Source organism: Lampetra fluviatilis, chromosome 10, assembly GCF_964198595.1.
Source record: "Lampetra fluviatilis chromosome 10, kcLamFluv1.1, whole genome shotgun sequence".
In the NCBI taxonomy this organism is placed as follows: Eukaryota; Metazoa; Chordata; class Hyperoartia; order Petromyzontiformes; family Petromyzontidae; genus Lampetra; species Lampetra fluviatilis.
The window spans coordinates 9939780-9957111 of NC_136284.1; the positions used below are offsets into that span (position 1 = coordinate 9939780).

The window sequence follows — 17332 nt, forward strand, 5'->3', positions numbered from 1 at the left end:
AACCCCCCCCCCTTCGCCCAACCTCCAAACCGTCGCTATCTCTCCCGCTCTTGCGATGTGTAAATCCACACATCACCTGCACAACCCCATTTGCGAATTCGCAAGGCGCTCTCACGATCCACACGCAATCCCAAGTCACGGGTGCAGCGTGCGCCACCTAAACGGGTTTCTCCAGTTGTGACTGGCTCTTCGTGATGTTGTTTCGCGCTTCGTATCGTGTGGCCGTGCAGGTTTAGAGACACCTCTCACAGCTGCCTCAGACTAGATCACAGATGTGTGGGGGGGGGGTTATTGTGACGGCCCCGTTGGTGGCACAGTTTATTTTTTCCACATCGGTTAAAAAAATCAATATTCTCGCTGTTTCCACGTGAGACGGAGGTTGCTGGCTTCGCCGTAGACAATGTAAAATTAGCGCGATCGTTGAAGATTAATTGAAAAAAAATTAAATGCAAAAGGCGAACAATTGTATTTTATTATGTTACATTTTTATTAATTTATTATTTCCCTTCTACGTGACATTACCGAAAGAACCAAGAAGGCGAACAATTATAATGTAAAAATCAACGCACGACGAGTGTGGCTGAAAATATATTTTTCGAGAAGTACATTTGTACCCCCTATGAGGAACACGTGTGTCAGGGAATACAGGCACGTTAGAGGAATCATATTGAATGTTAAGACAAGTAAATGGGCTTGGGTACAACATATCGCGGCAAGAGAGTGTGGCACATGGACAAGGCGGCTGTCAGAATCGTTGCCAAAAGAGATCACGCGGCCGGGAGACGACTCCGACGGAGAAGGAGCGAGGACATCAGGACCGTGAGAAATGGCGACTGAGTGAGGAGGCCTTCATCGCACGATGATGTCGATATTTAACTTCATCATAATGCATCCGAAAAACAAGACTATATCACCCCAACTTTTGGATCTCTCAATTGGCTCCCAACTCAGTCCCAGATAAACTTAAAGATTGCACTCAACAGCTTTCACATCTTCTTGGTTCTTTCGGTAAAGTCACGTACCGAAAGAACCAAGAAGATGAATCCCTGCAGTCACGAAAGCTTTAAATCGAAGCTTTCACATCCTCCAGGGATTTGCCCATGTCTACTACTCCCCTTCTCATGTCACTTGACTGTCCTCCCACCCACTCTCCTACCTCTCCCCTCTCATTTCTATCGACTCCATTTCCACGCACACCGCTTCAGCAACAGAGGCTTTTTGTCGAAGCCCCCTATCAATAATCGCTCAGTGGGAGGCCACCGATGACCGACACGACGCTCTGTTGAAACCGTAAAAGCACCGCCCCGAGCCTGTATTAATCATCGTCAGCCATGACTTCTCCACTGCTAGATGAACTCCTCCACAAGTTGTCGCAATCCCTAACAGTCCAGTGCTACTATGCCACATCCATCTCACTCTTGCACGTGAACTGATCTCGTTGCTCTAGCCCCGCGGTTGGTGTCCTCTTGGACTCGTTCTCTCCTTTGGCGGCTATTCTGTCACCATTCTAGGACTAAAACATCACCAACCAGTCTCGGTTGTCGCCATTTCACGTGCGCGCCTCGTACATAATGGAACCGCGCGTACAACACCGTCAACCTAGCGCACGTGGTTTTCCCCGCTCGTGATAAATATAACACCAATGTACAAAGCCGAGCTGTGCAGTATATCCGACGAGTGGAAAACAAGACAAAAAAACAAAACATGTTTATTTGTCCGCATCGTCTCGTGGCGTCACTGTCAATTTGAGTTGAGTAAACACATTCATTAACACCAATTATCGGTTATTACTTACGATGCTAAATCCGCCCCGAGCGCACGCCGACAAAGCCAGGGTGGCTTGGCACAGCTGCGACGCACAGGCGCGCCTGATGGCAACTACCAGAGAGCGTCTCATTGGGGAGCCTTCATGCTCGTGTCACGGCGTGCTCGTCACTGCAGCATCCACACACACACACACGCGCGCGTTGCCAGCTTTCTCATTGCAACAGCTTCAATGAACATGGAAAAAAATGAATTCGGTCGAGAACGAAACGGGTGCTAGGCGGTGTCCATAAATACACTGCGGTGATGAAATGAACACGCCGAAGAAAGCAGCAGCACCTTCAAAAGGTCCTCGCCGACCGATTACATTTTTTTGAGAAACTGCTTACATTTAAGCTATTTTGAAGAGGCCTTTTATCCAGCAATGGTTAGTGACGACGGTGAATCCATGAATTAAACTGTGATTACCTAGAATTCCAGCTTACGCGTTTAATACAAACATAACTATTGGAAATTTCCTGCCGTTATAAAATTAATAAGTAGACAGTTCGCCTAATTCCCATATCTACCCGTTCACTAAAAACATAAAATATGTGCACATCCCATCGACCACACAGCCGTTTGGGAGTCACATTTTCATCAACGTTGCTTAAATACAAGCAAACTCTGGACCAGTTTCGACATACAGTGTCTCAAATGTGTAAAACGATACTTGTATACTTTATGCGGGGTTATTGACATATGAGGAGGCTTATTGTCCGCTTAATTTAGTTGTTATACTAATATTGTTTACAGCGGCGCTTATGATTGTTTTGCCGTTATAAGTTCGGTTGAATCCAGCGACGAGGCCGCATTGGTGGAGCACGCAGAGATGGAGTCTGCGTGGATACCCACGTGATTCCTCTGCCAGGTATTTGTGGCGGCTTTGCGTGATGTGTGTGGACGTTTTTGGCAACTTTGCGAGGATGTCATGCAGGCACTCTGGTGTCATCTCACGCTCACATTAAAACGCAGATAATTTTACACACATCCCAAGAGAGAGCGACTTGAACATGAGTCCTAAATCTCAGCAACGCTTTCCTCGGTGAATTCACAACGCATTACAACACCCGTGGCAACCAAGAGCAGCTGTTTATATTTCCATGCTGTTTTACGTTGCTTTCATTTTAAATCGACTCTATTTTTGCGCCTGTTATTGCTAATCAATAAAACGCGCAGCAAACGCAGCCACCGAAATTAATCCGCTGCAATGTCACCAGTTACATCCATCGCCCCCAGCAGATACAAACTGCATATTCAGGTCTGAATTTGAATACAAAAACTACGGTACATTTTATGGTCATATTTTGAAATAAAACACGTCCTGCGTAAGACGTTAAGTTGTGTTCGGTGATAGTCTTATCTAAGCATTATTGAGAAAGGCAAGGCGAGCCACATCTATCCTCCGTCCAGATAGCCATTGATCAAGGATCCGTCTATGAATCCATGAGCCAGCGCAGAGATTGGCACCACCCATAGTTACAACACTCCAGTATTATCCATTTATTTATATGGCTCAAAATAAGAATATTCATCACATAAAATCACTGGCCACAAAGATACTGGAATCAGTACAGCCATGCCCTCTTCGGGTGGCACCGGCAAGTGAAACATCCGTACTGGCCTAATGGACTATACCGGGTGTGGTATAGCGAGGTGATGAGAGAGATTGAAGACGCTTGAGCCGTGAATCTGCCGTATGGGCAGTCAACTTAAGAACGGAAATTAAAGCAGCTGGAAAATGAAAACGTAGTGGAAAATTCTGAAACAGAAGCGAGAGCTCTGTCTCATATATCAATTGGTGTGCATTAAATACATAAGACAATGTATATGAATTAGTAAGTGGCTGATTACGTTCTGTTTTCGTATGTCCACCCATATGAATGTAATACCTCGCAAGCCGCCCTCGGTATATATTAATTACCTTTCTGCGTTTCCGAAGCGATTTTATAACTCATTTATACCACAGGCAATAAACATCAACATGGTCATTTATAGCTCTTTGCCAATTCACAGCTGGACCATGTAGGCCTCCCCACGCCGTGTTAGTCATTGGGGTTTTATGCAAAATTTCACCACGCTGGTCCAATTCTCATTCGCCACTGACATGAACCCAACATCGAACCCGGGCCACCTGGTGGGTGGCGCAGTACAATACACAAACCAGGCCATCTTATTCATATTCGTTGGGTCTTTCGGTAAAGCCACGTAGATAGAAAAAAATAATAAAAGATATCACGACGTTTCGAGCGCAACACAAGCAATCATCAGGTGAGTCAAGATTTAACTACGCCATTCGCCGCTCCACCCCTTCCCAATGTCGGAGCCAGGATGTTCAGGTAGGGGGGGCAACCCGTCCAGAAATTAAACATGATAGAGGAGTTGTTAGTAAGTAAGGAGTTGTCCCTTGCTTTTTATTCGAAGCGTGTGCGGCGATGGCGCAGCCATCGATCGAGGGTCGAATTCGAACCGCGTTGTGTGATCGGCATCGTGCTCGCTGAAGGTGAATGCCTTCAGGGAAGTCGTGTGCTGTAGACGCAACTGCGCACAATTCTGTGAGTCACTTATAACTGCTTTGCCGTTACTTATTGGCAATTATGGACTCAGACTATTATCCTATCATCTCATAGAGTCCCTGGCACGTAATAATATGCTACACAGTGGCAGTGGGGGTCGCAAAATGCCGATTTATTACTAATAAACCCTAATGATCCGATAGAAATTAGGAATTTCGATCGGATCATTGGGGGGGCACGTGCCACCCCCCATATTAAAAGAACCATTTCAGCCCTTGAAAGGGAACTGGACAACCATCCCACTGCAGGACCCTCCTAAAACGAATCAGGAGACTCAATAAGGCGTTAACGAATAAACAAATAGTACGACTATTTGTTTCTCAATCGGCTACTCTCCATGGTGCTGAGCCATACACGTGGCATTCTTATCTGAACAGTGCTGATCCCCTGCTGGAGTTAACTGTTAGACGATCGCTATGTCGCTTGCTATCTAAATGACACAATTTGCTTATTCGTGTACTACGCTATCATCATTGGCCGTGGTCAATCTGCTGAATGAAGGCCTCACCAAGCCGCCGCCATCTCTCACGATCTTGCAAATGAATAATCCGTCTAGCTGCACCCGACATGGCGATGATGAACGTGACATGGACAATATAAACTCCGTGAAGGGACACACAAGACGCAAGGCTTGAACCCAGGGACTGTGGTTAATGACTGACACGTCAATTATGAACTGATATAGCATTCAAATGCTTGGGCAAGACACGTCGCTATGAGGGATGATTGCCGATTGTCAATAATAATAATGAGGTCGCAGCCCAGGAACGGAAACGCATCTGAGATCGCGTCCAATCGGGGAGATGGAGCGATCAACCGAGCTCGTGTTGCAGCAGCTAGGTGGATTGATACATCCCAAGATCCTGAAAGGTGACCACCGCTTGGGGCAGCCTTCATCCAGCAGTGGATCGACCATGGCTGCTGCTGATGATAATGATTGTATTTTAGATCTCCATATATATAAAAGGCAAAGTTGTGAATATGTGTGTCTGTTCAAAATGTTTAGCGTACTTCCCGACATGCAAAACACTGGAAATTTGCCATGTGGGTACTTTCCAGACTATACACCATGCAAAAATTATAATAAAAATACACTTTTTTTGGGGGGGGGGGGGGGAGCTGTGACGTCAAATCTGTCATGTGACCCGCGCACGTGGAAGGCATTGTAGTGTAGTGGTTAGCGCGCTGCGCTACGGCGACCCGAGTTCGATTCCCGCTCACGGCCACCACCGGTGACGATTATTTGAACCGGTCCTGGGCCTCCTCCCCCTAGGTCCACTCAGCCCAAACAATTAACTGGTATGGTGTGGTGCTCTCGGATGGATTACATCCCGGCTACGAATCCGATGAATTTGAGACAGCAACAGAGACGTCAAGACTCCCTCCCCGCATCCCCCCTCGCCTCCCCCCCCTTATCGCCCCCCACATCCCTTGCTTGATTCCAAAGACCCCTCCCCCCGCATCCCTCCTCCCCTTTCCCCCCCAACCCCTCCCCTCATCCCCTCGCCCCTCCCCTTACCCCCCCCCCACATCCTTTTCTTGATCCCAAAGACCCCTCCCCCCGCATCCCCTCTCCCCCTTCCCCCCCAACCCCTCCCCTCAGCCCTCAGCCCCCCGCCCCTCCCCTCATCCCCCCCCACCGCCCCCCTTCAATCTCAGCGCCACGTCACTGCCACAGCTCCCCCATTGGAAATCTTACAGCGCATAAGCAAGCGTGCACGCTTTAGACCAATAGCAGAGAGACATGCGATCACGTGGGAACACCCTTTAACCAATGGCGCGCGTTTATTGCAGCGGGACCGCGTGTCCGGACTGCATATTCCAATGTCGCGTTGAACCCCAGACGAGGCCCTCTCAAGCCACAACGCCGCCTCCGCCGACTTTTGAACTTAATTATAAATAAAGTGACATTTACATAAAAAAATAAACTTCACAGTTATACATCATGGGTGGAGCGCAGAGCGTGGACATTCCCGGCGGAGGAAGCGAGGGCTACCATGTATTGAGGGTAGGCGTGCGTGCCTGTGTGTGTGTGTTTATCATTGATGCTTCACCAGGACAGCCTCTCAAGAGGACCGCACCGGAGATTCAAGTCACCAATTTACGGAATTTGTTGTCACTTTGTAAATCTTGGCGTGAGCGTGCAATGCCTTCATTTGTGTCTGTTGAGAGGCACAGGGGTCGGGTGGGGGGGGAGATGTTACGCGAATTGTGGCCGAGTGGCTGAGGTGGCTTAACAGCCTCGACACGAAGCCCTGTGGGATTGAAGCCCCTGGGGTCTCGTGAGGGGGGTGCTCGTAATGGCCATGCTACGTTGAGAATGTCCTCGTCAGACATTGGCGTTCAGCCTTGGGTCACAGGGTGTCTCTCAGAGGGGTGTATAATGGCCATTCCCAGGTGCGTAATGGCCACGTCAGACATTGGAGGAGGCCTTTGGGTTCAAACACTGCGAATGGGTGTGCAAGGTAGTCTATAATGGGCATGTCAGGCTCATAGTGGCTGTGTTCATATTCGCCGAGGACCTGCATTCAAACTTTGGTTCTGGGTATAATAATGGTTATGCCACGTTTATTATGGCCTTGTCAGGGAACCGATGGTCCTGAGTTTAAAACATGCGTTGGTGTCGCTTCAGAGGGCTCATATTCGTAAGTTCTAAACCCATTAAAAGGGCCGATTCAGAGGTTCATTCTTCTGGGGTTTGTAAAATGAGTCACTGTGGGAAGTCAACAGTAATTGTGCTGTGGACTAACTTGCCCCCTCCATTAGGAATGTTTCGTGGTTTACCACCTTTTCATAACTGTAAACAGAGCCTCAATCTACAGTCATTCAGAATAAACTCACGTTTTAAACCAATGCATTTTGAGTTTCATCCATAATATACATTACATTAAACGGTCAATCTAACCATTTGGTCCGGCTGTCTTTACAGTTATGAAAGCAAATGTAACATTTAACATTTAAAATATTTCATCTGAATAAAAAAAAAATCCATGGCAGTTACACTACCTGTCATTGTTGAAATTACATTGTTGCCATTAAATAGGTTCCAGTGTGGTCACCCCTGTTTGAGATTTCTCATATCCTGTGCTCTTGTGTCCCGACCGCAGGTGCAGGAGGGCTCGCCAGGCCACCAGGCAGGACTCGAACCGTTCTTCGACTTCATAGTGGCCATTGAAAGCACCAGACTGGTATAAATGAAGCTCCGATAACAGACGTATTAAAATGCATTTTCAGTACAGCCCTTTTGTCAATGCATTGCTGGAGCATGGCCTCCACATGTCATGCGGGTGATAGGGTTTTTTTGATTATATACTTCACGCTGGTGAAGGTGGGGAGCATAGATGCGAGAGCATATAAGTACAATACATGAATGGATTTTGTAGCACTACCATCTGAAGCCTGACACGTAGCACAGGTCCGCAGCCGTCTATGGCAACCTGGCATGCGTGATGGGATACACATTGAAACTCTCATCGAGCACATTCTGCTAAATGTTATCGTATGCACGTTGACATACGAGTACAGTAATACCTCGCCGAATGTGGGGATAACGATCCTGGAAAACAGCATGTTGGGCAACACCGCTTTTGACAAATAATAGACCGTAGGGAAAAATAGGGTTGCATTCTTGGGTCCTCAAATCAAGCGACTTTTCCAATGCATTACCACTGATGGGAGCGCTGGCAAAAACACTGCCCTTATCTTTTCCTCCGATTTCCTAATCGTTTCCAGTCGATTCATTCATACCATAGCACATTCCAACGGGTGCAGCACTCACCTCTCGCAAGCCTATCTAACAACTGCACTTTTTTCAGATTTTTCTCACGAGAATTACCACCACTTAATTTATGCTTCAGAGCCATGATTAAAAATTGTCTTAAGGGCACTGGGTACGAATAATAGTCACGAGATGATCAACACAACAGCGTGGACAATGTGCACGGGATGCTGGTAACACAGCAGGGAAAATTGCAACGATATATTCATCCGCAGAATCTACAAGCAAACCGTGCACAACTTGTTTGACGTGGAGATGAGAATCTTAGCAGCGTCAAACCACGTGCAATCGAAACGTCACCGCCGTCTTTCCGGAAAACGTACTTCAATAAGTAAACAGTGTATAGCTGAAACGCGCGTTCAATAAATCAGTGTTGGGCAAGGTATGCTGATAGCTAAATATTCATGGTCTCATTTGCTCTACCTTAGATATTATATATTATTGGAATCATACCTGAGTTTCAGATAATTATTTTATGGAAGCGATCATAAATATGCTCAAATAATTAGAACTCCAATACTTTCAAAGAATTCTATGCCCCCCGCCACCCCTCCAGCATTGGTAGGCCCTCATCTCGCAGTGGATTGACAAAGAGTGTACATGCCTGTATATGTTTTTGCAGTTATCTTCTCTTACCAATTTTTTTCCGGTTAATCAGCTCTCCTCACACGCGAATGTTATGTACCATTGCTTACTGCACTGTACTCCCCCGACATGGCCCGCTTTAGGACAAGGACAATGACATGCTGCGGCAGCAGCTCAAGGAGAATGTGGAGAAGCCAGTGTTGATGCAGGTGTACAGCAGCAAAAACCTGAAGGTGCGCGAAGTGACGGTGACGCCCAGCGCGCTGTGGGGCGGCCAGGGCCTCCTGGGTGTCAGCATTCGGTTCTGCAGCTTTGACGGTGCCAACGAAAATGTGTGGCACATTCTGGTGAGCAAATTCCCCAGCGAATATTTGAGAACATTGTGATAAGTGTGGAGAACCACAAGAAAACTGATTATTGTCATTAATTAGGCATTTCTCTCACGGTCGGATGGTGCAATGCATGGTGGATCATACCTGTAATGAGAACACTCGATGCGTTTGCCAGGCGTAGTGGCGCATACATGTAATTCAGTCCTTTGGAGGTAAGAGTTTATGAATCGTGCAGAATTGTGTAAGGTGACCATATTGCATTATAGGAACTACATTCTTGTCTACATTTTGTGTGTCGCTTTTAATTATCATTTGCTTGTGCATGTGGGTTTTATTGGGTTTATCTATTTTCCTCCCATATTCTGAACACTCAAAGTGGAATTGGCCAAATATTGGAAACATCCTATTGAAGCTCTGAGGTTTTCTTGAATAAGTAAGGCATTATTATTATTATAACAAAAATAGCCAATCCCTGCTCAGTAATATCGTTAATTACCTGTAATGCATGAAAGCGTGATAATAGCACTTGTTTACAATCACTTACCTCGTATTTAATATTCACTCTTCTCTGGTGGACACATTAAGGTGTTCTGCAAACACAAACAATAATTGAGTGGCTGTCCACTCGTAACGTTTAGGAGTTGGATACCTGTTTTGATCAAGGTAGCCAATGCTTGATAATTGTTTTTTTACCCTTCTATCTGGCAACAAAACTGACACCTTTTTACAAGGAGTCATGTTTGCATAGACCACAATACCTTCAGTCATAATGCAAACATAAAACACAACTCTGATAATGTGCACTGTCCTTGAAGTTGATTGGTCCACACCCGAGACAGCTTTCCTTAGTCTCACATGGTGTTGGCAATTCTCTTGTCGTGCAGGAGGTGGAGCCCAACTCCCCTGCTGTCCTCGCTGGGCTGCGTCCCTTCACTGACTATATCATCGGTGCGGATGCTGTGCTAAATGAGGTATGGCAGTTAGACAACTTCTAATATTGAGCTATGTTCGTCATGTACATGTTTTAATATTGCACTGCAGACTTGTTGTTTGCTGCACGCCCGTAACCTGTATTTTGCGCTGTGGTCCTTTCTCTGCCACAGTCTGAAGACTTGTTCTCCCTGATTGAGTCTCATGACGGGAAACCTCTTAAGCTCTATGTGTACAACACGGACACGGACAGCTGTCGAGAGGTCATCATCACACCTAACAAGTCCTGGGGAGGGGAGGGATTGTACGTAATCGCACATATGTGAACATACATATAAAAACACACGCAAGTTCCTGTGGTATAGTGCCATAGCCAAGCTTTATGGAGCCATGGGTTGATGGATCATGCATTATTGTGAAATGTCTGCTATGCAGCGAGGTTCCCAGGAGGTGGCGGTACAACAAATGGATTGATGAACTCACTTGTTCAGATTTTTTAAACAGTGTTATCCTCATGTATGCGTGGATTCTATTTGAGTACCCCACACACAAAATAGTCTTTATTGGTGTTGGACAATAATCCCAATGCAAGACTGGATAAATATATGACAAATTGTTCGGTCTAATTCTGAAAGTAACCTATTATGACTTGCCATCGTCCAAAATTCTCGTAACATCACAAAGTATGGTGATGTCACGTGAATTACAAGGCATGATGGAGTAGACCAAACCTTTAGTTACAATCTTTTATACTATTACTCTTTATTGTTTTGTTACCATTTGTCATGCATTTACTGATAGCCGTTAGATTATGTTGAGGTCCAGATCCCATTTGTCGTAGATTTGCATGACCAGTAATCAAAATGTGGGATGCAAGTGGAGTCTACTGCTCCTCATGTACATGCACATTGTTAACCATACAATTATTACGTATGGTGAGACAGCTCAAAGTGAAGGCACATGCTTCGTATTTTTTTCATGCAGGATTATAAAATAAACCTGGTAATTGGTGCTTCTGCTTCAGGCTCGGGTGTGGCATTGGGTATGGCTACCTTCACCGGATTCCCACGCGTCCCTTCACCGAGTCCAACCCCAATGCTGCACTTGGCTACAGTTCACAGCGACTTGAGGGCTTCACAGAGGTAAGGGGGCACCGTGATGCATCTTAAAAAACCCCTGCACTATACACATCAAACCTTGTTGATCATATAGATGTACAGCTCTTTGTTAAACTGGACCTGCTTTATTCGGCCCTGTATAGCAACCTGGTGCCTCTCAATGAGAAGACGATTGATGAACCAGGAAAACCTAAAAAATGTACAATGGGAGAATTTTTTGATAAAACTTTGTCCGACTCAAACAGTCCGTTGTGAAGTACAGCTGCTAACCAAGTATTTCGATGTGGAGTATTTCGCTATACAGTGATGAACAAGAATGCTTGAGCGACGCCTTTGCCGTACTCGTACTCTCACAGACTGACTAACTTGGATCGACCAAACGAAGCAGATTAATTGGATGCTTAAAGCCAAGAAAACGTCAGTACTGGCACGAAAAGATGTCTGATGCTGTGGCAACTCATACAGTGGCTGTGGCAGACTTTCTGAGAGATGACAAACGACCGGGACAATGATTCCGGCTCTCAAAATGCTGGGAAATTTGCCTCGTCCTTTTCCAACACGGTTGCTGATGTTCAGGCTTTGACTGCCAGTGCACCGTTACATCAAGTTCCATATGCAGAAGTTCAAACAATCAACCTCGTGGGCTCCTCGTACAACATAACGTTAGAGAGAAGCCGATATATGCTGCTGCTCCACACAAGTTATGCCAGTGTGACTCGGCTCCAACCTGGTTGATTTAGAAATACCAGAGTGCTTCTTCTTAAACATGTCTTTGTCTTATGGTTGCTAACAAAGCAAAAGATCAGCCACTGCTCAAGAAGATGACTCAATGCTGTTGAATTGAAAAACTATTGAGCAGTATTGAATCCGCCATTTCAAAGTTGCTTGATAAAACGCTGCAATTGCAGTAACAGGCACATCTCAGTCGTGTCATGAATGCAGATTACCGGCACGAGGTGATATGACCACAGACTCCTAAAGCTGATGCGGGAAGTACTTCACTGGTTTTCGGTTCCACAGCATGCGAAGTATATAAACTCTGCATAACTTATACAACTGACTACACAATAGGGCACCCTTCTATTTGTTGGATGTATGCACACCTGTTTGCATTGCTGCTTGTGGTGGTGGTCTTGTTGTTAAAAGAGCAGGACTAAAAACGTATCGTGACTGCTTCTATGTGCTCAAGCTAAGCAGTATTAAGCCTTGATAGTGCCTGGATGGGTGATCACCATACATATAAATGTTGTCATAGAGCTTACATGGCTATACTATAGGCAGTCGAGGACAATGCAGCAAAATACATAAATGTACTACTTTTATGCTTCCACGTTTATGCTACCCGCCCTCACCAACCAGCACTACCCAGCGTGGTGAGGTCTGGTCATATAACCCTCACAACCCATACAGGCATGGGAAGGCACTCATTCAGCAGCGGCATGACGTATCTGCTGTTCGCGTACATTTAAAATCATACAAGCGGTAATACGCAATCATATCGTGACACTTGTGATCACAAAGTCACGGGGTAGTGCAGATGCAACGTTCCTTAATTCACTCGGTCTTCATTGGGTTTGCTGCCTTTCAGGTGCAGCTGTCTGCTGGTAGCTCAATGGCGAGTGCTTCGCCGGCTGCCACTGTCACTGCCGCCATGACTCCCAGCACGGGTCTGGAGCAAACATTGTCTGGACTGTCGCTCAGCAGCCCCGGAGTGGCAATTCCGCCACCTCTCAGCAGTGTCCTGAACACAGGTAGCCCTCCCTTTTGCATTCAACTCCAACGAGGGTGGGGGTGGGGGGGGCGAGTCGGAATGACAGCACAGGCGTTGATTAAAGTGATGGTTCACTTGAGCAGTCTTTGTCGGCAACTGTCACTGGCAGTACGTTTATTGTGAGCACCCATGGCAACTTGGCATAGATTCACAGAATTCTGTCTAGCCAGTAAAAACTACATTTGTTACTTGTTCCAGTGTCAAGTCCATGATGTGGGCCGGTCTGTACTATTTTCAGAACTATGACAAACGATGGTTGGTCTCCATTTGTGTAGACATGTGACCTATGTCTTTGATCTAATTTGAAGTTATCCTAGTTGCCCACGAGGGGGAGCAGTAAGGACATTTATCCAGTGGAAATTGGCAAGCATTGCCATTGACTACCAAAATATTTCCCGAGTATATAATAGCCTTTAGGAGTCCAAGTTTGCCTGTTCTGTACGCACCGATATAACTTTTTGTGCTAGATGATTTTAAATTACTTTAAATGTGCATTTGATGCAAGTAATGAAATGTGTGATGTTAATTCTGACCCTGTAGGCTCTCCGACTATGCCAGTCATCCCTACCTCTTCTAATGCCTTCCTGACATCTACAAGTAAATATTGTAACTGTAGTTTTATGCACAATATAGCTGTATGCACATAGACAAAGATCCCCCATATAGCTTGAACAGACTGTTGGGGAAAGTGCTGTTAGCGAGCACCTATGAAGGCTGGCATGGCACACGATGGGGTGGGTGACCAACACCACGCCCGGCCGCCTTTGTCTCCCCAGTTGTGATGTTGAGACACCACACCAGGTACTCATTTGAGGCTGAGTCGACCTAGGGGAGGCCCATAACTGGTTCAGATAATCGTCACTGGTGATGGCCATGAACGGGAATTGAACTCGTGTCACTGGGTTTGTAGCGCAGTGTACAAATCACTATATATAGCCTTGTACACAAGCATACTTTAACCAATGTATAGATATTTCCGTGAGTTAATAAGTGTACACAAAACATTTCAAGACACTTTTCATTCAAGTAAAACTAAGTGACATTTACTTTTAACATTACAGTTACATCGGTTGTACAAAGTTAACATATGGGTTCAGATGTAAAATCATGTACACATGTGTAAGTACTCGTGTACTCTCATGTAAGTGTATAACTACCCTTTTTACTTTGCCCATTGTACAGGTGTGGCAACCTTACCTGGAACTATGCCCAACCTAAGCTTTACCATGCCTCCACTCAACCTGCCGCCCATCGGCCCAATGTCTGGTGCTAATCCCATACCAACCACCACCACTGCAGGTAGGCAACTTACGTAGATCACTATTATAATGCAAATGCCGCCATCCGCATTCCTTGCCGACACCGTCATGTATAACTTATCTCTCGTTTCTTTTTCAGCAGGTGGACCGTTTCCCTCGCTGCCTGACAGTTTCCTCCCCTCACAAGTGCCGCCATTGTCGCTGGCGGGAGGCCTTCCCACGACGTTTCCTTCGCTCCCCGCTGGCCTGCCCAACATATCTAACATTCCCAATCTAAGTTATCTGACCAACATGACGAACCTGCAGCTGTCCAGCACGCTTCCCAGCACTTTCCCCACCACGCTTGCTGGTGTTCCGCCCATCGGCCCAGTGCCTATGGTAGCGACGTCATCAGGCCTCAATCCATCCATGGCAGCAGCAGCAGCCAGTGGCAGCAGCTAAAACATCTCATTTGTCCAACTGTTTTGCCGACGCACCCTTTCGTCTATAAAGTGCTTTTGCGGTGCATGGAACCAAATCGGCATTAACCGATGAGACCGTTAGGTTGTGGTAGTGTTTAAGCCAATCTTTGACTGACAGAGTAAAATAACGCATCACAAACAGCAGCAGACTGTCATTCATGAAGGTAAGGGCTGTACAAGTCTGTTGTCTGCATAGTCATATTTGGGCACAAGTAAAACGCAACTGGCCACGTCATTCACATATTGGCACATTTGCAATAATATTTCATTATGGGAGAGAGAGTAGCGCTTAATACGTTTTGTTTCTGTTTTATATCATGTGTGGGCTCACATCAATCCCAGAAATTCACATTATAAAAGAAAACCAACAATATTTCAGCGGTTGTAGTATTACTGTTGTGTGCAATTGGTGCACACAGACTGACATACATACTGTGAAGGCTTTATTTTTTGTGGAGCTTTGTAGACTATTATGGTGTGTTAAACGAAGATGTATGTATGAAGACATACATATTTATGTATGTATGTTCAAGATGTATGTCTTCACACATGTTGATGTTAAATTCTTGTTTCCACTGGGAAGCATTTTATATGATGATTCAATGCATTCAGCACAAATGTACGGAGCTGGACAGTTGCCAAACTGGATATGAACACTTGTTATATATTCCCACAGTGGGGCAGCATTTGCTGCTAAATAGTGTAACAAATTCCCCCACGGATAGAATCCATTGAACACATTGTTATACATCCATGCAGTCGCCACAATGATTACTGTACCTTGCACTTGGGAGGTGGAACATGTTTTCTCAACTTCTTAGTTCTGCCCCTTACATGAGGTCAACTTGGAAATGTTAGATTTAAGCAGTTCAGAATCAGAGGACGCTGCTTAACAGGATGCCCAAAACTGGCTTTGTGTGTGCCCTCAGTAATTTATGGCAGGGATTTTTCAGTTTAAAACCCATCATTTCATTATCGAGTTAAGTTATTTTAGATAAACTTTAAGTCAAAATTCCACTGGGTATTTTTGAGTAGCGCTATCAAAAACGGAATTCCAAAATTACTAGACTGAATTGGTCAAAACATACAAGTTGTAAAAACGTACCACGTCCATCATTGATTGCCTGATAGCCTGATAGCACAACGATATATAATAAACTCACATTGTAGGAAATGTCCCTCTAGAGTATTTGAGACATTGCCATTGAAGAGGGGCCATTGTAAAAATAGTAGCCTATATATATTCTGTCATAAATGCTATTTTGACTAATGTGGTGAATTTTCAATTTGTATTGCAATTGAAATATTTGGCAAATTAATAAACCCCAAAGATTTACATCCCTCTACTTCATACACAGTTGATTTCAGCATCAATCTCTCAGCTCAGCAGCACTCGCAGACATAGCATTCAATGGGTTATATTAAACATCTCAATGACTTGTCAGTTTTCACCGAAGTTTTTTTTGTCGTTTTCAAAATATGTGTAACGTACGTTAAAACACCAACAATTTGTAGTTCAAAGAGTCTGGTCAGATTCGTTTTAAATATCACCGGTGCACATACTGCCATCCGTCGTGGCAGCGGTTGTGACAATGTCGGCATCGTGGTTTGCTCTTCAAGGATTGACACCCGTCGGTACAGTTTGCTCACACGAGGCTCTTGCGAGACGCTCTGCCTGTTTTGTCAGATGGCGATCCATCGGCACTTTACGGATCCGCGGAACGGAATTAAAGGTGGCACTATAATAACCTCGTGGTCTTAACGTTTTGCTTTGTTCTCCGGATTTATGTTATGATGCATTGTGAAAGTTACATTCCACAGCAAGGAGATATATAAATTATCATTAAATTAATTAATATAATTTTAACGTGTTTAGGCAACTGGCTGGCGTTCTCTTTGTAGCAGCATTTTACAATATTGTAGAATTTTCCCATTTGAAAAATAAACCAACAAAAAGTTTTTATTTAACTGCTTAAATTGTAATGTCTGGATTTTCTTAGCGACTGTAGCTTTACAACCTAAAACAATCGCACTCGACTCCCTAAAGGAGAACCTCGAGATAAAAGAACAGAGAACTTACACATATGTCTGGCTATACACCTGCGCAAGTAGCAACGTGTACCGAGTGTTGGTATCGAGTTGAGAACACCAGAAAGGAATGCAGCAGTCAATGAGGGAACTCGAGCTTAGGATTATTTCAGAGAAAGGAACTGAAAACTGCTTTGTGCATTGTCAACTTGATGATAATTTTACTGAATTGCCATTGTGCCACAGGCCAGCTTCGTTCTGCGTGGAATTAGTGAACCAGTGTAACCAGTTTGTTTTTAATCGGCACATATGGCATTTTCACGGCTTAAGTCAAGTGCAAATACTTTGGAAGCAGCTTTACGCCGTCAAAACAGTTTCAGCCTCCTGCTTTTAACAATATTACATTGCTGCAACTGAAGCAAAGATTCATATCTGGCATGTAATACCCGAATAAACATGCACGCTAATCCTGGTACATGGGCAGGAAATCAACATATGCAAATAAAATACATTGTCTTTTCGAATTACGAGTTAAATCTAAACATGGATATCTTTTTTAATGCTCTTCCAGTACAACAGATTAACCGAGCCAGCTCCACTTATTTCAAATGTGCTGCACAGCCAAAGAGTGGTTGTTGCCATCCCTTAAGGTCCTAACAATGCCAACATCCATTTCCCTCCGGCACATGAG

The 17332-nt window shown here is 45.0% G+C and overlaps 1 protein-coding gene across 2 annotated transcripts; it reads left to right on the plus strand.

Moving 5' to 3' along the window:
- Window positions 1–6184: 6184 nt before the first annotated feature.
- Window positions 6185–16361, plus strand: LOC144934553 (Golgi reassembly-stacking protein 2-like). 2 transcript variants are annotated; one of them, XM_078860472.1, is made up of 10 exons: window positions 6185–6387; window positions 7487–7567; window positions 8886–9089; window positions 9959–10045; window positions 10178–10308; window positions 11029–11146; window positions 12711–12873; window positions 13434–13490; window positions 14076–14192; window positions 14295–16361. In XM_078860472.1, exons 1-10 carry the CDS (start codon window positions 6325–6327, stop codon window positions 14591–14593), a joined length of 1320 nt encoding a protein of 439 aa, XP_078716598.1. In that variant the 5' UTR covers window positions 6185–6324; the 3' UTR covers window positions 14594–16361. The 2 variants fall into 2 exon arrangements, with proteins under 2 accessions (XP_078716598.1, XP_078716597.1); XM_078860471.1 differs by having other exon boundaries at window positions 6186–6387; window positions 14292–16361.
- Window positions 16362–17332: the final 971 nt, after the last annotated feature.

Excerpts from the sequence above, each read along its gene's own strand:
- LOC144934553 (XM_078860471.1), top strand. The coding sequence starts at position 6,325 with ATGGGTGGAGCGCAGAGCGTGGACATTCCCGGCGGAGGAAGCGAGGGC. Across the intron at positions 10,046-10,177 it reads CGGATGCTGTGCTAAATGAG|TCTGAAGACTTGTTCTCCCT; the intron begins GTATGGCAGTTA and ends TCTCTGCCACAG. Across the intron at positions 10,309-11,028 it reads TCCTGGGGAGGGGAGGGATT|GCTCGGGTGTGGCATTGGGT; the intron begins GTACGTAATCGC and ends CTTCTGCTTCAG.